This window comes from Lutra lutra, chromosome 2, assembly GCF_902655055.1.
Source record: "Lutra lutra chromosome 2, mLutLut1.2, whole genome shotgun sequence".
Taxonomy (NCBI): Eukaryota; Metazoa; Chordata; class Mammalia; order Carnivora; family Mustelidae; genus Lutra; species Lutra lutra.
Window position 1 is genome coordinate 48052243 of NC_062279.1, and position 24010 is coordinate 48076252.

The following is a 24010-nucleotide window of genomic DNA, read 5'->3' on the forward strand; positions in this document are numbered from 1 at the left end:
ATGAGTCTGCAGAATTCAGAACCTATTTGGACACAGCTTATATCCCTGTTCTTGGGGCAGACAAAAGGACACGGGTTACTGGTAAGGAGTAGAGGCCCTGTCTCTGCAACTGCAGAGATGAGGACTCAAGAAAATCAGTCTAGAATTGATTTAAATGAAACCAGAAAATAGAAGTCAAAGACAGGTGCTGATTGGTATTATATCTTGGACCAGCCAAATGCCTTTACTCTTATTTCAGTTTTTTGGTGGCTATAATCAAACTGTCAGTTTAAAATCCCCTCATTCCCCACTGTAGGGTTTTAGCTGCAGTTATGGTGATGTCCAAAAGATGACTGCCATACTCATTCATATTTTATTTATAGCTTGGATTGCAGTGGACTGGGATTTATGCCTATTTCTAAGCTGGCCCTGTTTAAACTATTTGGCATTTGAATTAAATTAATATTAATAATGCACCTTGGTTTTTTGGTTCTGACATATCTTCCTATGCTTATTTTGACTATACAGGAGGAAACAAGGCGAGTAGTGTAAATTGGTAACATTGCCTGGTCTGGCGTGAGTGGAACCTGCTTTGAATGAAATTCTAATGATGCTCTTTAAAAGCTGTAGCAATAGGTAAATTCTTTGTCCATCTGGAGACTGTCCATCTGGAGAATTCCACCTTAACTTGAGCTGATAATGATGTCTTTTCTTTCACTCTGTCTTAATCAATAAGAAATGAGGATTTAATTTAGCTACTGCTTTGTTCTAAAAAATAAACATGATAAAAATGAACCTGAAAAGAGAGCCTTGGGGAATCTGATCTCACCATATTCACACAGCGTGACAGGTATTTAAAGTAGGGGAGTGCATCACTAAAGCTATTAATAAACCTGAACTCTGCAAAGTTTTCATAAAGTTTAACAATTTAAATATCCATACTGCATCTAAAGATTCAATAAATATAATTGCATATGTTGTGCTTTTCATAAATTAAAATCCTCAAGTACATTTCAAACCAAGATGGTATTTCCACATCATGCCTATTTAAAAGCAAATATAATGGATCCTATTTCTGGTCATAAAGCCAGGAAAATCCCCCTACCTCCACTCAAAAGGCAGCAACCTAATCTAGCTTCCCTACATCTATTACATGAGCGCTTCTCCATTAAAACCAGAATGTGGAAAAAAGTCACTTTTTTCCTTTATGCACCGCTGAGAACAAGCATAATCCTTTAAATGTTTTTTTTTTTTTTTTTTTTTTAATTCTCTTACAGTGTTATTTCTTCTAGACAACTGAGTGGGTGGAGAAAAAAAAACTGATAAGGAAAATATTTTGCATCTTGGACTTCTTCCTTCAGCACTGAAATTCTCATCTGACACTTTGTGACATGTGCAGTGGTGTCAGCATCTCTTCAAATATAGCTCCCTTCACGTTGGAACCTCTCAGGTTGGCTTCTTGAAGATCACAGCCAGACAGATCACAATTCTGCAAGACAAAACCAATATTCATGAAATTCGGGTGCAGGGTGAGGGCCTTCTCTGCTCCCTCTCAAAATGATTCCCCAGGCCCATGAAAATCAGTTATTTCTGGAAAACTTCTGTTTTAGGAAGAAAGTCAGATTTTCTTCCATTGGATTTCTTTTCTCTAGGTGATGCTAAGGCTGACCATCACAAATAGAGATAAACAAAGGTTAAAGAGGAAGCATGTCTCTTCTGTTCATATATTTAAGAATCAGTCATTTAAAACTCAGAATGGACTCCAATGTAATAAATTTTATCTGGGCAAATTTACTACAATCCAACAACAACAATAACAAAAGGCCTGAGCAAGGCTGGGAAACATCATTAAAAAATATCTGAGCAAGAGATTTTACTTACAAAATTAAATTATGTAAGAGATTTTGCCTTTCCTCAACGTGAACTTTTTTATAGCAGGGAACTGCCTTTTTTTTAAAGTCCCAAATTATATGCACAGTTCAATGAGTTTTAATAAATGTATACAACAGTTAACTACCACCACAATTGGAAGTTGTTTTTAAATTTCTCTTGCGATCACAGTGACAGATGAGACAGATTTTGGATAAGTCCCTGGAGGTGCTGGGTGAAGGCACATAACCATTTAGGACAGAATGTCACCAGCTGCCCTTCAACAGTCAACCTGATTAGTCTTTGCAATCAGTTGCAATCAGGAAGACTTTGACTACATGGTTAACTAAAACCAAGGGTAGGGGGGATCATCATCTTTGGTCTGACAGTACCAAATAATAAAAAATTAAATAACTGTGCTTATAATAGGTTTATACTTTTGGCTTTAGGCTGATTATTTTTGCCTTTAAGTTTAATGGGGCCTGCTACTCTGTTGCTAAGATCTATCAAGAGAACAGGCAAAAACATTAGAAGAAAAAAAAACAAGCCAAATTTTGACCTACTATTCTCTCCAGTCCAATACAGGCCAGATTTTCTGGGATAGGGCTGTACTGTTCAATATGATGGCAACAGCCACATATGGCTACATTCATTCATTCATTCATTTATTTATTTTTAAGGATTTTATTTATTTATTTGACAGAGATCACAAGCAGGCAGAGAGGCCGATGTGGGGCTCGATGCCAGGACCCTGGGATCATGACCTGAGCCAAAGGCAGAGGTTTTAACCCACTGAGCCAGCCCCATGGCTACTTATATTTAAATGGATTAAAATGAAATAAAATTTAAAAGTCCATTTCTCAGTTGCAGTGGCCACATTTCAAGTGCTCAACAGCCACAGGTGCTGGTTGCTACTGTACTAAACAGATTTAGAACCTGTCTAGCATTGCAAAAAGTGCTACTGGACAACACTGGAGTCTGATCAATAGCCCTTAAGTCTGCTAGCTGCATTTGCAATTTAAGACAACATACAGAATTCTGATGAAAGAGATACATAGACAAAATTAAAATCTCAAGTTGAGATTCAAAAAGAACATGATTCCAGTTTAGAACAGGCTTTCTTTGAACCTGATTTCAAACCTGGATATCTTTTAAATTTCTCAAGTAGTTAAAAAATAATTTGACCCCATTCAATTCTGCTTGGAATTAAAACTTAAGAAAAACACAATGAGGGGCTCCTGGGTGGCTCAGTCGGTTAAGTGTCTACCTTCAGCTCAGATCACGACCTCAAGATCCTGGGATCATGCCCCACATTGGGCTCCTTGCTCAGCGGGGAGCCTGCTTTTCCCTCTGCCTGCTGCTCCCCCTGCTTGTGCTATCTCTGTGTCAAATAAATAAAAATCTTAAAAAAAAATCCACAATAAATTAGATTAATAAAGACACCCATCAAAACTGCTCTACCTAAAGGAGACCCAAGGAAAAGAGGAGAAAGGAAATCAACTTAGAGCAAATGTCAGATGACTCTCCAAATCTGAGACTGGCATCTAGGACTTGTGTAACTGAACCCTCCTTTGGGGTTCAAATTTGTTGAAACAAGCAATCGATAAGAAAACATCCCTCCAGCAGTGCTGGCATGCTACCTGCCGGTTTTTACCAGCCAAGTACTTTATGATTTCAATAAATTTTCATGAGATACCCAGTAACTGTGGATTCAAAAAACTCTTAAGAAATTGGTGACTCACCTCTAAATCCGTTCCTGCCAGAGTTGCTCCTCTAAGGTTACAGTTCTTCAACTTTGCATTTTTTAAAGTAGCAACTCTCAGGTTAATTCCTGTCATCTGACTTCCTTCCATATCCACACCTTTCAGATTAGCACCTAAAGTGAACATATTTAGGGAGTAGTTGAACTTAAAAATATTTATAGTCCTCTACCTTCAAAAAAAACCACAGGATGACTTAATGGAGGTGAATGATGACAGGCTCCTTTAACTTTTTGAAAGAACTCTGTGAACCATAAGTCTCAGTCTCTCAATCAACTTCCACACAGAAAGAGTTCACTGTTAAAAAACTGTTTGCTTATACTATGAATGAAGAATGTTTTAGTCGATATTTTTGAGGGAAGGATTCAATTCAGTCTTAGACAAGTACCGTTTTTACAGCAGCCTCTGGAAGGTTATAAGGAAGGGAAGTACCCTGAGTCCCTAACCTGCAACTAAACCAAGTGACCAGTTCACTGAAACAACAGTCATCAGGCATTCATGAAAAAACATTAAATCACAATGACAAAAACTGCCTGGCTTTGTGCAAACTGAAATTCATTTTAGTCAGTGTAAGAGTATGCTGTTTAGTTTCCAAGTTTGAGATGCTGGTACTTAATGCTCCAACTAAAGCCTTATTCATGATCAAAGGCTGGATTTTCCCTAACTTCTTGCTTAACATATGACTGAGACCAAGACAGAATTTACTCTTTTGCTCATTCTCCAAGTATGAGGACAGAAGAAATCTGTATCTTCCTATAGTGGTCATGAATTCCCTGTAACAATTATTTTGTTGGGCTTTTTACTTCATGGTTTGTTTTTACCTTAGACAGTGTAATTATAGATAGAAACTCACCTTCTAGATTGGCTTTAAGACCAGAAGGATCTTCAAAATTACACAGTTTCAAGGATGCTCCTTCTGCATTAGAACAGAGCATCTTGACTCCTTGGAGATTTGCACACTGGCAAGGAAAAGAGAGAAGTCCATGTTTTAACATTCAGAATTTTGTTTGGGCAAGAAAAAATGGGCTCAAACAGTAAAAGAAAAGATAGACAAGGGGTGGAAACTCAATTCCATACATTCACCATCAATTATTTTCTGTTTACAATGAAGACTTTTCTCACTAGACCCAAAAAGAATTGAGAACTATTTTAAGAAATAGTGTTTTTGTTTTTGTTTTTAAGATTTTAGTTATTTATTTGACAGAGATAAAGAGAGGTCACAAGTAGGCAGAGAGGGAGGCAGAGAGAGAGAAGGGGAAGCAGGCTCCCTGCTGAGTAGAGAGCCTGATGAGGGCCTCAATCCCAGGACCCTGAGATTATGACCTGTGCTGAAGGCAGAGGCTTAATCCACTGAGCCACCCAGGTGCCCCAGAAATAGTTCTTTTAAAAGAACCATTTTAGGGGCACCTGGGTGGCTCAGTGGGTTAAAGCCTCTGCTTTCGGCTCAGGTCATGATCCCAGGGTCCTGGGATCGAGCTCCACATCGGGCTCTCTGCTTGGTGGGGAGCCTGCTTCCTCCTCTCTCTCTCTCTGCCTGCCTCTCTACCTCCTTGTGATCTCTGTCTAATACAAAAAAAAAAGAACCATTTTAAAAGAAAGAACAGCCCAATTAATACGTCTATTTTACACAAAACGTTAAGAGTTTAGATAAGAGTTGGGAGAGTCAACTGTGACATCCTACTTCTACTTTCAGGAACAGCCCTGGTTGTGACATGAGAGCTGAAATGTATGGGTAAAGAAGACATAAACTTGTCAGGGGTAGGGATTTCTCTTCCTTATTTCTGTAAGAATCAACAAAATTCTTGATGTTCAATCCTGCTATTACTACCTTCATTTCAAAGGTAAGAATACTAAGGCCAGCAGTTCCAGGCATCATCTGGCTACAAAACACTACAAACTATTGTTGGGTCTTTCTGTATCAACCACTACTACACAACATTGACAACCCTGAACACCCAAATTATAGTGCAAAATACAAAACTAGTAAATAGTAAACTAGTAAAAAAAAAAAAAAAAAAAAAAAACAGTAAAAAAAAAAACTAGTAAAAAACTAGAAAATATATGTTAGAATTTTAAATTATGTTAATTTATCTCTGAGGATTCAGTGTCATCAGATGAGAACTCCCAATAGCAACTGGATAAGGCAGGAAGCTATAAAGGTGACATTAACATTAGAACTTCACAAATTGTGACCGAAGTAGATGATGAATGTAAAGCTGTCTTAAGAACTGTAAGGCACATACACACAAAAATGTAAGGCACTATATAAATGACAATTATAGTTGTCATTAAAACTACAACAGTGAATCGGGGCACCTGGGTGGCTCAGTGGGTTAAGCCTCTGCCTTTGGCTCAGGTCATGATCTCAGCATCCTGGGATCGAGCCTCACATCAGGCTCTCCACAAGTGAGGAGCCTGCTTTCCCCCTCTCTCTGCCTACCTGTGATCTCTGTCTGTTGAATAAATAAAAATCTTTAAAACAAACAAACTGGGGCGCCTGGGTGGCTCAGTGGGTTAAGCCGCTGCCTTCGGCTCAGGTCATGATCCCAGGTCCTGGGTTCGAGCCCCACATCGGGCTTTCTGCTCAGCAGGGAGCCTGCTTCCTCCTCTCTCTCTGCCTGCCTCTCTGCCTACTTGTGATTTCTCTCTGTCAAATAAATAAATAAAATCTTTAAAAAATAAAATAAAATAAAACAAACTACAATAGTGAAGATTTCTAAAATCCTAAGGTTGATCAAGTTATGTTATTGCCATACCTAACAAAAAAATTATATTTTATAAGTGCAATTCCATTTACCCCACAGTCAATTCTATGGAAAGGGAAATATACTACAGATCATTTCAAATCACAGAAAATTGAGAAATGCACACATACTTTCCCATCTCTGCCTTTGCATTTACACAAGGTAGTACAGAAGCTCAGACTGAGTGGTAAGATAAATGAGGACCTGGAAGGACAAAATAACTAAGAGATGACTCTATTTTATTTTTTAACTTAAAAAAAAAAAGATTTTATTTATCCATTTGACAGAGTGAGAGAGCACAAGGAGAGGGAATAGCAGAGGGAGAGGGAAAAGCAGGCTCCCTGCAGGGAGCCTGATGCAGGACTTCATCATGGGATCATTGGATCCCATGACCTGAGCTGAAGGGAGACGCCCAACCAACAGAACCACCTAGGTGCCCCAATGACTGTATTTTAAATATTACAATATTAACCAGATGGAAAGCTGATAATATGAAGATAAATGTCTCTGGTTCTCTGTGTTGTGCACCCAGGTAAAACAGACTGTAACTATTATCAAAAGTTCCCAAGGTGACAGCAGAGGGAGAGCACCCTGCAGTTAGGTGTGACTGTAGCACAAGCAACAGGCTGGGGGCTGGCATCTGGTCTGACCCAACTATAAGCCCAAAGTGGCCCCAGACTGGCACTTAACAGCACAGGGACCAAACCCTGCCCCACAAGGAAAATGCACTGAAGCAGCCGATCAGACTGAAGGCAAAAGCAGCTCAGCCACAACAGTAGGGCACATGCAACACATAGGGGAGACACCTCTGCTCAAAGTGCCTGGTTCTGGTGAACAAGGACCATTGAACTACAGGCCACTACAGGACCTCTTCTTCCTAAGGCCACTACTTTTAAGAGCAGGAGACAGAGCTGATTCTCGTAATACATGGAAACAGATACAGAGAGTTAGACAAAATGAGGAAACAGAGGAATATGTTCCAAATGAAAGGATAGGACAAAATCACAGCAAAAGAGCTAAATGCAATGGAAATAAGCTATGTGCCTGATAGAGACAAAGAAATGATCAGAAAGAGAGTTACTGGATCTGAGGAGAGTGAAGGATCTCAGTGAGACCCTTAACAAAGAGAGAGAAAATATAAGAACCAATCACAGGATAAAGAACTGAAATTAAAAATACACTAGAGGGAATAAACAGTAGACCAGAGAAAGCAGAAGAATGGATCAGTGAGATGGAGGACAGAGTAATGGAAATCAACCAAGATGAACAGCAAAAAGAATAAAAAAATTAAACTACATTAAGGGAACTCAGTGACATTAAGTGTAGTAACATATGCATTACACAGATCTCAGAAAGAGAAGAGACAGAAAGGGGGCAGAAAATTTGTTTCCAGAAATAATAGCTGCAAACAACTTGAATCTGGGGAATAAAAGAGAAATCCATATCTAGGAGGCACAGAGACCTCAAAAGAATCAACCTGTGAGGGTTCACATCAAGGGACATGATAATGAAAATGGCAAAAAGTAGTGATAAAGGGAGAACTTAAAAGCACCAAGAAAAAAAAAAGTTATATATAAGGGAAACCCCATAAGGCAATCTGCTAATTTTTCAGCAGACACTAGAGGCCAGAAAGGAGTGGCATGACATATTTAAAGTGCTAAAAGGAAAAAACCTGAAACCAGTTATGCTCTTCCCAGCAAGGCTATCATTAAGAATAGAAGGAGAGAGAGAGTTTTCCAGACAAACAAAAGTAGAAGGCAGTTCATCTCCACGAAACCAGCTTTATAAGAAATGTTAAAGGCAATTCTTCGAATGGAAAAAAAAAAAAAAAGGACATCATCAGGAGTAAGAGAATTAGGAAAGGAAAAAATTTCACAGGTAAATGCAAATATAATAAAAGTAGTAGATGAATCACTTATAAAACCAGTATGGAAGTTAAAACACCAAAGCATTAAAATCAGTTATACCCATAAAAATAAATCAAGGGATTCACAAAATAAAAGGATAAAATATGACACCATCTAAATAAAATGTGTGTGTGTGTTGGGGGTGGGGAGGTGAGTAAAAAATTTAGTGCATTTAATATTGGTTCAAACTTAAGCACACCAACCTTATGCAGATACCTATACACATAAGATGTTATATATGAACCTACTGGTATATGTGCTGCCGAAGCGAGCACAATATATGAACCTACTGGTAACCACAAATCAAGAACCTGTAATGGATATGCAAAAAATAAAGGGAAAGGAATCTAAGTAAATCATTAAAGAAAGCCATCAAACCACAAGGGAGAGAGCAATAGAAAAAAGGAAATGAGTAACTCCAAAACAACTGTAAAACAAGTAACAAAATGGCAGTAAGTACATACATATCATTAATTACTTTGAATGTAAATACACTAAATGCTACAATCAAAAGATATAGGCTGGGGTGCCTGGGTGGCTCAGGCAGTTGAGCGTCCAATTCTTGGTTTTGGTTCAGGTCATAATCTCAGGGTCCTGGGATTGAGCCCAGTTTCACAGTACACATTCAGCATGGTGTCTGCTTGAGGATTTTCTCTCCCACTCCCTCTGCCCTCCCTCCACTGCTCATTTTCTCTCTCGTAAATAAATAAATAAATAAATCTTAAAAAAAAAAAAAAGTAGGCTGATGTAATGTAGGCTGGCGGACTGGTTAAAAAAGCAAGAACCATCTATATGCTGCCTACAAGAGACTCATTTAAAACCTAAAGACACATGCAGTTTGAAAGTGGAAGGGTGTCTGGGTGGTGCAGTCAGTTAAGCATCCAACTCTTAAAATTAGGTCATGATCTCAAGATCTTGGGTTTGAGGCCCATGTCAGACTCTACACTCAGCGGGGAGCCTCTGCTTGAGGATTCTCTCTCTTCCTCTCTCCTCCCCCTGCTCACTCACCCTCTCAAATAAATAAATCTTAAAAAAGAAAAAAAGAAAGTGAAGAAATCGAAAATCATTTACCATGCAAATGGAAGTGAAAAGAAAGTTGGGGTAGCAAAACTTATAGCTTAGACAAAACAGAATTTAAAACAAAGACTGTAACAAGCAACAAAGGACACTGCATAATGATAAAGGGAACAATGCAACAAGAGGATATAACAATGGCAAATATTTATTTGGAGTACCTATAGGAACTATTAACAGACATAGAAGGAAAAAAATATTGTAATGCAGCAATAAGTACAGGACTTTAACAGCTCACTTATATCAATGGATAGATCAACCAGACAGAAAATGAACAAGGAAACAGTGGCTTTGAGTAACACATTGGACCAGATGGATCTAAAAGTTATTTCGGAACATTCCACCCCAAAACAGTGGAATACACATTCTTTTCAGTTGCAAAGGGAACATTCTCCAGAATAGATCATATGTTAGGCCACAAAGAAGTCCTAACAAATTCAAAAAGACTGAAATCATATCATGTAAATTTCCTGACCATAATGGCATGAAACTAGAAAACAGTGGAAAGAACACAAATACATGGGAGATTAAATAACATGATACTAAACATGTTAATGTTTATTAACATGTTCAACATGTTAATTGCTAATTAGCATTAGCAATCTAATAACATTTTCATTTTACATGGAGAAAAATGAAAATACAATGGTCCAAAACCTTTGAATGCAGCAAAAGCTGTTCTCAGGGGAAGATTATAGCACTATAGGCCTACCTCAAGAAGCAAGAAAAATCTCAAACCTAACTATACACTTAAAAGAACTACAAAAAGAAGAATAAACCAAGTCCAAAGCCAGTAGAAGGAAGGAAGAGTAAAGATTAAAACAGAAATAAATTCAAAAGAGACTAAAAGAACAATAGATCAATGAAACTAAGAGCTGATTCTTTGAAAGGTTCAACAAAATTGATAAACCTTTAGCTAGACTCATTAAAGATACACCACAGAAATACTAAGGATTTTAAGAGAGTATTATGAAAAATTATGTGCCAATAAATGGGCCAACCTAGAAGAAATAGATAAATTCCTAGAAATATAGATTATCTCCCAAAACTGGATCAGGAAGAAATAAAAATAAAAAACTTAAACAGACTGTTTAGTAGCAATGAAACTGAATAAGTAACTGAAAAACTCCAATCAACAAAAACCCAGGACCAATGGCTTCACAAGTGAATTCTACCAAACATTTAAAGAAGAGTTAATACCCTTTTTCAAACTATTCCAAAAACTAAAAGAGGAAGGAAAGCCTCCAAATTCCTTCTGTGAGGCCAGTGTTATTACTGATACCAAAACTAGACAGACTACAAAAAAACAAAACCAAACCACAAGCCAGGATCTCTGATGAACACAGATGCAAAAATCTTCAACAGTAGCAAACCAAATTCAACAACACATTTAAAAAAAACTGAATTCACCATGATCAAGTGGTTTATTTCCAGCACACAAAGATACAAATATTTGCAAATCAATCAACATGACATATCACATTAACAACAACAACAAAAAGGTAACAACCATATGACCATTTCAATAGACGGAGAAAAAGCATTTAGCAAGTACAATATCCATTTATGATAAAAACCCTCAACAAGGTAGGTTTAGAGGAACACACCTCAACATAATAAGACCATACTTAAAAAACCCACAGCTAACATCATCTTTAACTGGGAAAAACTGAAAGCTTTTCCTCTAAGATCAGGAATAAGACAAGGATATCCACTTGAACCACTTTCATTTAAAATAGTACTGGAAGTTCTAGCCATAGCAATCAAACAAGAAAACAGAAATAAAGGGAATTCAAATTGGTAAGGAAGAAGTAAACTTTCACTATCTGCAGATAATATGATACTCTATAAAGAAAACCCAAAAGAGTTCACTAAAAAATCCCAAAACTGATAATTGGATTCAGTAAAGTCTCAGGATACAAAAATGAATATACAGATATCTGTTTGTATTTCTATACACTAATAATGAAGTAGAAGAAAGAAAAATTAAGAAAACAATTCTACTTATAATTGCACCAAAAAGAATAAAATATCTAGGAATAAGCTTAACCAAGGAGATGACAGACCTATATTCTGAAAATTATAAAACACTGATGAAACAAACTGAAGATGACACAAATAGAAAGATGTTCTGTGCTCATGGATTGGAAGAACTAATACTGTTAAAATGTCCATACTACCCAAAGCAATCTAGAGGTTTAATGCAATTCCAATCAAAATACCAACAGCATTTTCCACAGAACTAGAACAAATAACCGTAAAATTTATATGGAAACATAAAAGACTCTAAATAGCAATCTTGAAAAAGGAGAACAAAACTCAAGGTATCACAATCCAAGATTTCAAGGTATAAAACAGAGCTATAATAATCAAAATAGTATGATACTGACACAAAAACAGAAGACAGCTTAACAGAACAGCACAGAGTGTAGAAGAGGCCACGCTTTTATTGTCAATTAATCTATGACAAAGGAGGAGTGCCTAGGCAACTCAGTTAAGCATCTGACTTTTGATTTCAGCTCAGGTCATGACCTTACGTTGTGAAATTGAGCCTGCTCAAGATTCTCTCTCCCTCTTCCACTGCCCTTTCCCCCTCAAAAGAAAAAAAAATATATGTGGCAAAGGAGGCAAGAATACACAATGGGAAAGACAGTTTCTTCAAGAAATGGTGTAAGGAAACTGGACAGCTTCACGCAAAAGAATGAAACTGGACCACTTTCCTAAACCATACACAAAAATAAACTTAAAATGGATTAAAGACCTAAATGTGAGACTTGAAACTGTAAAAATGCTAGACGAGGACACAGGCAGTAATTTCTTTGACATCAGCCAAAGAAACATTTTTCTAGGTAAGTCACCTTTGGCAAAGAAAACAAAAACAAAATTAAATTATTGGGTCTACACCAAAAGAAAATACTTCTGCACAGCAAATGAAATCATCAATGAAACAAAAAGACAACCTAGTGAATGGGAGAAGATATTTGCAAATAACATATCCAATAGGGGGTTAACACACAAAATATACAAAAAACTTATACAACTCAACACAAAACAATAAATAATCCAGTTAAGAAATGGACAAAAGATATGAACAGACATTTTTCCAAAGAAGACAACCAGATAGCCAACAGACACATGAAACATTGCTCAACATCATTCATCATCAGGGAAGTGCAAAAGAAAAATCAAAACCACAATGAGCTATCATCTCAGACCTCTCAGAATGGCTAAAATAAAAAACACAAGAAATAACAAGTGTTGACAAGGATGCGAAGAAAAAGGAACCCTCATGTACTGTTGGTGGGAATGCAAACTGGTACAGCCACAGTGTAAAACAGTATGGAGGTTCCTCAAAAAACTAAACATAGAGGGGTGCCTAGGTGGCTCAGTCAGTTAAGCATCTGACTTTGGCTCAGGTCTTGATCCCAGGTCCTGGGATTGAGTGTGGAGCCTAAAGTGGGGCTCAAATTTGTGACCCTGAGATCAAGATCAACCGACAGCCACCCAGGTCCCCTATATGTAGATTTTTAAAAATCAATATAATATAGTACTGTAAATGTATTTTCTCATTCTTATGATTCTCTTAATAATATTTTCTTTCCTCTATCTTACCTTATTGTAAGAGTATGGTATATAATACAGACAACATATAAAATACATGCTAATTATGTTTGGGGCACCTGGGTGGCTCAGAGGGTTAAGCCTCTGCCTTCATTGCAGGTCATGATCTCAGAGTCCTGGGACTGAGCCCTGCATCGGGCTCTCCGCTCAGCGGGGAGCCTGCTTCTCTCTCTCTCTCTGCCTGCTTCTCTGCCTACTTGTGATCTGTCAAATAAATACATAAAATCTTAAAAAATATATATGATAATTGACTGTTCATGTTATTGGTAAGGCTTCTGGTCAACAGTGGACTGTTAGTAGTTACGTTTTGGGGGAGTCAAATGTTCTATGCGGACGGATTTTTGACTGCACAGAGGCCAGTGCCCCAGCCCCAGTGTTATACAAGGGTCAAATGTATATACATACACACAGACATGTAAACACACACACGCATAAATATATATATATAGAGAGAAGGAGAGACACAGAGATGCTAACTTATACAACCTGACACATATCATGTTTATTTCACAATATCTCTGCCAAATACCTGTAGAGCAATATTTCCCCACTCCAGGAATGGGGCTGAATAAAAGATCTCAAAGGTCCTATTCAGCTTTACCCTCCTAATTCACTTAAAATAGAAGTCCTTTTAAAGTACACTATTATTGAAGGGATGAGGATCTAATTTCAAGATTTCATTTCTTATTAGTTGCTAAATATTTCAGGTCTTCATTTACTGAAGGATATTAAAGTTGCAAAACTAACACATTTCACTTTCAGGACCTTGGGTTTTATCAACTTAAACTATGTTTTCTTTTTTCTTTTTTTTTTTTTTTAAGATTTTATTTATTTATTTGACAGAGAGATCACAAGTAGATGGAGAGGCAGGCAGAGAGAGAGAGAGAGAGGGAAGCAGGCTCCCTGCCGAGCAGAGAGCCCGATGCGGGACTCGATCCCAGGACCCTGAGATCATGACCTGAGCCGAAGGCAGCGGCTTAACCCACTGAGCCACCCAGGCGCCCTTAAACTATGTTTTCAAGTAAAACCCCAAACAGATCATTTCTGCTTGTTGACACTGTTCAAGAGACTAAACATTTAATTCTCTCTTATAACAAAAAAATGATTCTTACGTCAAGTACTGATCCGGAGAGGTCAGCTCGTTCAAGATTTGCACAGCAGAGATTAGCGTGTGCAAGATTGCAGCGGCTTAAATTGGCCATTTTGAAGTTAATGTATCGAAGGTCCAAACGAGAAAGATCAGCACCACTGAAGTTTAAACCCTAAAATTAAGAAAAGACAAACTGTCACAAAATTTAAACCACCTGTTATTTTACATTTTATGACTGTAGCTAACCCCCAAGTTTCTTAGAAGCAACTGGCAGGTCAGTCATTTGGAGTTTACTAGAAGACATGATCAGATAAAACTTAGACATAAAACCAGCATCCTTAATGGGTTCTTAGTAAAAGAAACTTTAAATATAACATTAAAATCCAGTCTGGCTATACTTTATGTGCAAAAATTTCCTTTGTTTTCTTAAAGATTTTATTCATTTATTTGACAGAGAGAGACCATAAATAGGCAGAGAGGAAGGCAAAGAGAGAGAGACGGAGAAGCAGGCTCCCCACTTTGCAGAGAGTCTGACATGGGGCTCAATCCCAGGACCCTAAGATCCCGACCCAGGCCAAAGGCAGAGGCTTAACCCACTGAGCCACCTAGGTACCCCATGTGCAAAAATTTCTAAAGAACCATCTCTGTTGGCCATGTACATATTAATAAGTATTGTTTATATATTTTTATCTATTTTATAAGTATTCAATAATTCAAGGTAGTTTTATTCTTAAAAAGTAAGTATTGAGATTTATAAAATCTTTTTTTTTTTTTTTTTTAAAGATTTTATTTATTTATTTAACAGAGAGAAATCACAAGTAGGCAGAGAGGCAGGCAGAGAGAGAGGAGGAAGCAGGCTCCCTGCTGAGCAGAAAGCCCAATGTGGGGCTCGAACCCAGGACCTGGGATCATGACCTGAGCCGAAGGCAGCGGCTTAACCCACTGAGCCACCCAGGCGCCCCGAGATTTATAAAATCTTTAATACATAAAAGTATCTACCACTGACTGGCCATATATAACAAATGTACGATGAATGGACTTTTTATTTTAATTGCTGCAATTTTGATGAACTATTCAAATTGCCACATGGGGCATATTAGATAATAAAAAAGGACATTACATCTTTTTTTTTGCCAACCATTTTGGGATTAAATCAATGCTATCACCCATAATTAAACTGTATCTTGCCTGAAAAAGGAACATAGGGCAAAAAAAAAAAAAAAAAAAATCCAAGAAAAATGTTAAACTTTACTCACAGCTTTGCTGACACAAATAATTCACATAAAAGTCTGCTTTAATTACCTGACAACGCAATTCTGATTTGGTTGGAGTGGCTAGCAGAAATCGGACGAATTCCTTTCGAGATATTGGCGAATGATCCTCTGGTGGTTGAGAATTCTTGAAACAGATATTAAGAAATCAATGGCGCATTTTGGGAGACAGCTACAATAACTATAAAACTGGCTAATGTAAAAAGAGCCTTACCTTTATTGCCACTTCCAGGTGTTCAATCAATGAGTCAATACCAAAAAATCTGGCTTCTTCTAACACACCTATCATAATAAAAACAATGTGACTTTTACAGAAAACTATTCATTTTAATATTTATAAAAAATTCTTTGTTAAATCCTCACAATACAAGTGAAATTCAACTAGCAGGCAATCAATATAGAAGAAAATACTCAAGTGTAGAACATGTATACAGAATACTTTTAAATATTTGTAATACAAAGTTTTTCTACATAGTTTACATTCAGCAAAAGAAAAAGAGGAAACTAATGAATCAGAATGAAAACCTTCTTTATTTCTAAATTTTCTGGTAATAGGCCACATGCAAAAACTCCTAATTTTATGAGTCCCTAAAATAATTGAAATAAGTCTGATTGTGAGTCTACTAAATGATTAATTCACCTCATCTTAACATTTCATTGACTTCTTCTTCTTCTTTTTTTTTTTTTTAAAGATTTTACTCATTTATTTGACAGAGAGAGATCACAAGCAGGCAGAGAGGCAGGCAGAGAGAGAGGAGGAAGCAGGCTCCCTGCCGAGCAGAGAGCCCCATTTCATTGATTTCTTCAGTGGAGCAGATATGAATGGGTTTGTGACAACTCTCTTTTACTTACTGAATCAGGAAATTATAGAAATGAATAAAAGTAAATTAGTTTCAAAATAAAAGTCAACAGAATGACTCAGAACCCTCTCTGAAGGAGAATCAATTAAAAAAACTATTTCTAAATGATAAAAGGGATTTTTATGTATCATTTGCTTGTCTTAACTTGGTTAAAAAATATCTGTACATTCTCTAGGTGACTTAGTATATATACTGTATGTTCTTACATCTATTAAACATCTTCATCAGGATATTTGGGAAGAAATTTGGAATCCACTTTCCTTCAAATGAAGACCTCAGTGATTTAGCTGAGTTTTTTAACTTGTTAAAAAAAATTCCTAAGGATTAGAAATTACAAAGAAAGTTAAGTGACATAATCTCTTCCTTTGAATAGTTCCAAGCCAATAAGGGTAACTATAGGTAGATATAGGAAGCTCAGCAGTTATCTGGAAGATAATGATCTTCTCAGGGAAAGCCCATTTCCACTAATATTCCAGTTGCAAAACAAAGGTCATCTGATAAACAGCACACTACTTAGGCAGCTGTTCTGGCACAACAATTTCTAGTCCACGCCAGAGTGGCCTCATCTTTGGATTCCTCATGAAGGGGCAGCCATATTTCCTATCTATCCCCGGTAGACACCCACCATAAAAAGGGGTTTCTAATGAGTTTCACTCTCAGTGTGCCTCAATCTTCTGAGTCGATCAGAACCCCCCAAGGAATAGAGTAAGGATATTTTCCCCCCTACTTTTAGGTTTAGAATCAAAACTTTAAAAATTCCAGAAAAGCCTTATAAACACAAAAGGCACCTATGGGGCATAGTTGAGAAAAGTAAGTAATATTTAGCAAATTTTCTGTCAGCACCATTAGGAATCAGATTTGAATCCCAGTTCTGTCCCTTACTTCCTTTTTTGCCTTAGAGAAGCTATGTATTCTTTCTCTTAATTAAAGTTCATGTTTACATTGTGAAATGGGAGTATTATCACTTTCTCCACAAAGCTGACATAAGTGTTAAGAGAGATATGCAATAGAATAGGAGGAGCAACTTGGCAGAAGAGTAGGACACATAAATATCAAGTCCCAGGAGTTAAGCTTAGATAGTTATTGAACCATTCTGAACACCTACAAACTCAATAGGAAATAGAAGAGAGAAAGAGCAACAATTCTAGGAACAGAAAATACCACTTTCTGGAAGGTAGGACATGTGGAGAAGTGATTCCGAGGCAACAGACGGGAAGAGAGAATGTGGGGCGTGGAGCCAGCTCACAGCAAGAGGTAGAGCAGCAGAGCACAAAACTGGAACTTTTAGTAGTCTCGTCCACTGAGGAACATTGTTCCAGAAGCTTAGTGGGAGTGGAGCCCTCACAGGGACAGTATGGTCTCAGGACCGGTGGGGTCACAAAAAGACCAGGGTACCTGACTATGAGAGAGCCCCAGGTATCGGAGCAGGGAAGCAGGCTGCAGAAAGAGCCAAGCAGTGGGCTCAAGCTTGGGGTTACCTTAAACCATATTCTCCAGCACAGTCGGGCCACTGCTTTCTGAGCAGGGACCCCCCAAGTGGCAGATCCAGGGAGAACCCCCTCCTCCCTCCTCTGGGAGGAGCAGCACGGAAGTACACTGCAGAAATCTGCTAGGTTTCTAGACTCCAAACAGGACCATGCACCAGAGACAGAAACGCTCAGTCACAGGCCAGGTGAGCACAGAATGCAGTTGGAGACCAGGGAAATGGGAGGGATTGACTGCTTTTCTCTGAGGGTGCACTGAGGGGTGGGGCCCTGAACTCTCGGCTCCTGCGGTGCCAGAGATTGGGAGGCCGCCATCCTCATTACCGTCCGCCAAAGCTATATGGAAAGTGTTCAGGGAATAAAAGCTCCAGAGACCAAAACCAAGCAGGTTACTTAGCCTGGACCCTGACAAGGGCATTGCAATTCCACCTCGGGCAAAGACATTTGAGAATCACTGCAACAGGCCCCTCCCTCAGAAGATCAGCAAGAACATCCAGCCAGGACCAAGTTCACTTATCAATGAGAACTGCGGAGCTCTAGAGCTAGGGGAAAGCAACACATAGAATACATGGCTTTTTCCCCATGATCCTTTACTCTTCCAAAGTTGAATTCTTTTTTAACTTTTCCTCTTCCCTATTTTAATTTTTTAAACTATTTTACCTTAACAATACCCTTTTAAAAATCTTTTAAAATTTTCATTGTTATGGTTATATTTTATCCCTTCATTGTAGTTAACCTTATTTTTTGTATACAGACGGGTTTTTTCTTTAAAATTTTGGAATACAATTTCTTCTAATAGAAATTGGAATTCAATTTCTTCTAATAGATGAAAATATACCCTAAATCTATTGCATGGCTTTGTTCTAGTCTCCAGCCTGATAACATTCTTTCCTCTTTTTTTTCCTTTTTTTCGACCAACCTCTTATCAATGCTTTTTTAGAATCTTTTTAAATTTTCATCTTTACAGTAATATTCCATCCCTTCAACGTGTTTACCTTTATTTTTAAGTATATGTAATTTTAATCCTTACAGTAATATTCCATCCCTTTGATGTGTCTACCTTTATTTTTAAATATATGTAAGTTTTTCTTTCTTTAAAGTTTTGGGAGGTAGTTTCTCTTAACGGACCAAAATACACCCAAAATCAAGCGTAAGGCTCTATTCTATTCACTAGTCTAATATATATATATATAAATAATATTATATTATATATATATATGCACACACATATGTGTATGTGTGTATACATACATATATATACATATATATATGCACACACATATGTGTATGTGTGTATACATACATACATATACATACATATATATGTAAAAAATAAAAATAAAAATGAAAAAAAATATATATATATTTTTTCCCTCCCTCCTAGTATATATTTTTCTAGGGTCATTGTTAACCTCTTAGTATTTTGTTCTCTCATTCATCTACTCTTATCTGGATAAAATGACAAGGCTGAAAAACTCACCACAAAAAAAAAGAACAAGAGGCAGTACCGAAGGCTAGGGACCTAACAATATGGAAATTAATAATATGTTAGAGCTGGGGTGGCTGGGTGGCTCAGTGGGTTAAAGCATTTGCCTTCAGCTCAGGCCATGATCCCAGGGTCCTGGGATCAAGCCCCGCATTGGGCTCTCTGTTCAGCGGGGAGCCTGCTTCCCCCGCCCCTCTGCCTACTTGTGATCTCTGTCAAATAAATAAATAAATCTTAAAAAAATAATAATAATATGTTAGAACTAGAGTTCAGAATGACTATTATCAAGGTGCTAGCTGGGATTGAAAAAAGCATGGAAGATACTAGAGAATCCCTTCCCGGAGAAATAAAATCCCTTTCTGGAGAAATAAAAGAACTAAAATCTAACCAAGTTGAAATTAAAAAAACTATTAATGAGGTGAAATAAAAAATGGAGGCTCTTACTGCTAGGATAAATGAGGCAGAAGAGAGAATTAGTAATATAGAAGACCAAATGATGGAGAATAAAGAAGCTGAGAAAAAGAGTGATAAACAACTATTGGACCAAAAGGGGAAAATTTGAGAGATAAGTGATACCATAAGATGAAACAAAACAATATTAGAATAACTGGGATCCCAGAAGAAGCAGAAAGAGAGAGAGAGAGGCAGAAGGTATACTGGAGCAAATTCTAGCAGAGAATTTCCCTAATTTGTCGAAGGGAACAAGCATCAAAATCCAGGAGGCAGGGGCACCTGGGTGGCTCAGTGGGTTAAGCCTCTGCCTTCGGGCCAGGTCATGATCCCAGGGTCCTGGGATCGAGCCCAACATCGGGCTCTCTGCTCAGCAGGGAGCCTGCTTCACTTCCTCTCTCTCTGTCTGCCTCTTTGCCTACTTGTGATCTCTGTCTGTCAAATAAATAAATAAAATCTTAAAAAAAAAAAAAATCCAGGAGGCACAGAGAACCACCCTCAAAAATCAATAAAAATAGGTCAACACTCTGTCATCTAATAGTAAAACTTACAAGTCTCAGTGACAAAGAGAAAACCCTGAAAGCAGCTCGGGACAAGAGGTCTGTAAGATCTAATGGTAGAAATATTAGATTGGCAACAGACCTCTCCACAGAGACCTGGCAGGCTAGAAAGGACTGGCATGATATATTCAGAGCACTAAATGAGAAAATTATGCAGCAGAGGATACTATATCCAGCTAGACTGTCCTTGAAAATAGAAGGAGAGGGGTGCCTGGGTGGCTAAGTCATAAGCATCTGCATTCGGCTCAGGTCATGAACACAGGGTCCTGGGCTCAAGGAGGCTTGCTTCTCCCTCTTCCACTCCCCCTGTTGTGTTCCCTCTCTTGCTGTGTCTCTGTCAAATGAATAAGTAAAAATCTTTATTTAAAAAAACAGAAAATAGAAGGAAAGATAAAAAGCTTTGAGGACAAGCAAAAATTAAAAGAATTTGCAAACATCAAAACCAGCCCTAAAGGAAATATTGAAAGGGGTCCTCTAAGCAAAGAGAGAGCTCAAAAGTAAGATAGACCTGGGGCGCCTAGGTGGCTCAGTGGGTTAAAGCCTCTGCCTCTGGCTCAGGTCATGATCCCAGGGTCCTGGAATCGAGCCCCATATCGGGATCTCTGATCAGCTGGGAGCCTGCTTCCTCCTCTCTCTGCCTGCCTCTCTGCCTACTTGTGATCTCTGTCAAATAAATGAAAACTTAAAAAAAAAAAAGTAAGATAGACCAGAAAGGAACAGAGACAATATACAGTAATAGTCACCTTACAGGCAATACAATGGCACTAAATTCATATCTTTCAATAGTCACCATGAATGTAAATGGGCTACATGCCCCAATCAAAAGACACAGGTATCAGAATGGATAAAAAGAACAAGACCCATCAATATGCTGTCTATAAGAATCTCATTTTAGACCCAAAGACACCTCCAGATTTAAAGTGAGGGGGTGGAAAACAATTTACCATGCTAACAGACATCAAAAGAAGGCTGGGGTGGCAATCCTTCTATCAGATCAATTAGATTTTAAGCCAAAGACTATAATAAGACATGAGGAAGGGCACTATATCATACTTAAAGGGTCTGTTCAACAAGGAGATCTAACAATTTTAAATATCTATGCCCCTAACATGAGAGCAGCCAATTATATAAACCAATTAACAACAAAATCAAAGAAACACATCAACAATAATACAATAATAGTAGGGGACTTTAACACTCCCTTCACTGAAATGGACAGATCATCTAAGCCAAAGATCAACAAGGAAATAAAGGCCTTAAATGACACAATGGACCAGATAAACATCACAGATAAATTCAGAACATTCCATCCCCAATCAACAGAATACACATTCTTCTCTAGTGCATATGGAGCATTCTCCAGAATAGATCACATCCTGGGTTACAAATAAGGTCTCAACAGGTACCAGAAGAATGGGATCATTCCCTGCATATTTTCAGATCACAATGCTTTGAAACTAGAACTCAACCACAAGAGGAAAGTTGGAAAGAACTCAAATACATGGAGGCTAAAGAGCATCCTACTAAAGAATGAATGGGTCAACCAGGAAATTAAAGAAGAATTGAAAACATTCATGGAAACAAATGAAAATTAAAACACAACTGTTCAAAATCTTTGGTACACAGCAAAGGTGGTCCTGAGAGGGAAGTATATAGCAGTACAAGCCTTTCTCAAGAAACAAGAAAGTTCTCAAATACACAACCTCACCCTACACCTAAAGTAGAGAAAGAACAACAAAGAAACCCTAAACCAAGCAGGAGAAGGGAAATAATAAAGGTCAGAGCAGAAATCAATGAAATAGAAACCAAAAGAATAGTAGAACAAATCAATGAAACTAGGAACTGGTTCTCTGAAAGAATTAATAAGATAGATAACCCCCTGGCCAGACTTATCAAAAAGGAAAGGGAAAGGACCCAATTAATAAAATCATGAATGAAAGACTAGAGAGCACAACCACTACCAAAGAAATACAAACAATTATAAGAACATATTATGAGCAACTGATGCCAGCAAATTTGACAATCTGGAAAAACTGGATGCATTCCTAGAGATGTATGAACTATCACAACTGAACCAGGAAGAAATAGAAAACCTGAACAGACCCATAACCAGTAAGGAGATTGAAGCAGTCATCAAAAGTCTCCCAACAAGAGCCCAGGACCAGATGGCTTCCCAGGGGAATTCTACCAAACATTTAAAGAAGAATTAATACCTATTCTCCTGAAACTGTTCCAAGAAATAGAAAGGGAAGGAAAACTTCCAAACTCATTTTATGAGGCCAGCATTACCTTCATCCCAAAACTACACAAAGACCCCATCAAAAAGGAGAATTACAGACCAATATCCTTGATGCACACAGATGTAAAAATTCTCACCAAAATATTAGCCATTAGGATCTAACAGTACATTAAAAGGATTATTCACCACGACCAAGTGGGATTAATTCCTGGGCTGCAAGTTTGGTTCAACATCTGTAAGTCAATTGATGTGAAGCAATGGATTAATAAAAGAAAGAGCAAGAACCATATGATTCTCTCAATAGATGCTGAAAAAGCATTAGACAAAGTACAATATCCTTCCTTGATCAAAACTCTACAAAGTGTAGGGATAGAGGGTACATCCCTCAATATCATCAAATCAATCTAGGAAAAACCCACAGTGAACATCATTCTCAATGGGGAAAAACTGACAGCTTTGCAGCTAAGATCAGAAACACGGCAGGGATGTCCACTATCACCACTGCTATTCACCATAGTACTACACCACTGCTATTCACCATAGTACTAGAAGTCCTAGCCTTGGCAATCTGACAACAAAAAGAAATAAAAGGTATCTAAATCGGCAAAGAAGAAGTCAACCTCTCACTCTCTGCAGATGATATGATACTTTATGTGGAAAACCCAAAAGACTCCACTTCAAAACTGCTAGAACTCTTTCAGGAATTCAGTACAGTGTCAAGATATAAAATCAATGCACAGGAATCAGCTGCATTTCTATATACCAAGAGCAAGACAGAAGACATCCAAAACCATAAGATTCCTAGGAATAAACCTAACCAAAGAGGCAAAGAATCTGTACTCAGAAAACTATAAAGTACTCATGAAAGAAATTCAGGAAGACACAAGAAACAGAAAAATGTTCCATGCTCATGTATTGAAAGAACAAATACTGTGAAAATGTTCATTTACCTAAAGCAATCTACAGATTTAATGCAATCCCTATCAAAATACCATCAATTTCTTCAAAGAAATGGAACAAATAATCCTAAAATTTATATGGAACCAGAAAAGACCCCATATAGCCAGAGGAATGTTGAAAAAGAAAACCAAAGTTGGTGGAATCGTAATTCTAAGATTTTTTTTTTTTTTTTTTTTTTTTGACAGAGAGATCACAAGCAGGCAGAGAGGCAGGCAGAGAGAGAGGAGGAAGCAGGCTCCCCGAGAGAGCAGAGAGCCCGATGCGGGGCTCGATCCCAGGACTCCGAGATCATGACCTGAGCCGAAGGCAGCGGCCCAACCCACTGAGCCACCCAGGCGCCCCTGGAATCGTAATTCTAGACTTCATGCTCTATTACAAAGCTGTAATCATTAAGAAAGTATGGTAGTGGCATAAAAACAGACAAATAGATCAAGGGAACAGAACAGAGAGCCCAGAAATGGACCGTCAACTCTAGGTCAACTAATCTTCGACAATGGAGGAAAGAATGTCCAATGGAAAAAAGAGTCTCTTCAACAAATGGTGTTGGGAAAACTGGACAGCCACACGTAGAAGAATGAAACTGGACCAATTCCTTACACCACACACAAAATTAGACTCAAAATGGATGAAAGACCTCAGTGTGAGACAGGAATCCA

General features: G+C 37.8%; 1 protein-coding gene across 2 annotated transcripts in view; it reads right to left on the reverse strand.

The window, feature by feature from the left end:
- Positions 1-1221: 1221 nt before the first annotated feature.
- The window catches only part of KCTD9 (potassium channel tetramerization domain containing 9), a 42621-nt gene continuing 19832 nt past the window's right edge, over positions 1222-24010 (reverse strand). For both annotated transcript variants that reach the window (XM_047717390.1, XM_047717389.1), the window contains exons 7-12: positions 15530-15597; positions 15347-15442; positions 14067-14216; positions 4462-4567; positions 3591-3724; positions 1222-1468 (exon numbers count right to left, since the gene is read on the reverse strand). In XM_047717390.1, coding sequence (XP_047573346.1) covers positions 1352-1468; positions 3591-3724; positions 4462-4567; positions 14067-14216; positions 15347-15442; positions 15530-15597 — 671 coding nt within the window. In that variant the 3' untranslated portion in view covers positions 1222-1351. The remainder of the gene's footprint in view (positions 1469-3590; positions 3725-4461; positions 4568-14066; positions 14217-15346; positions 15443-15529; positions 15598-24010) is intronic.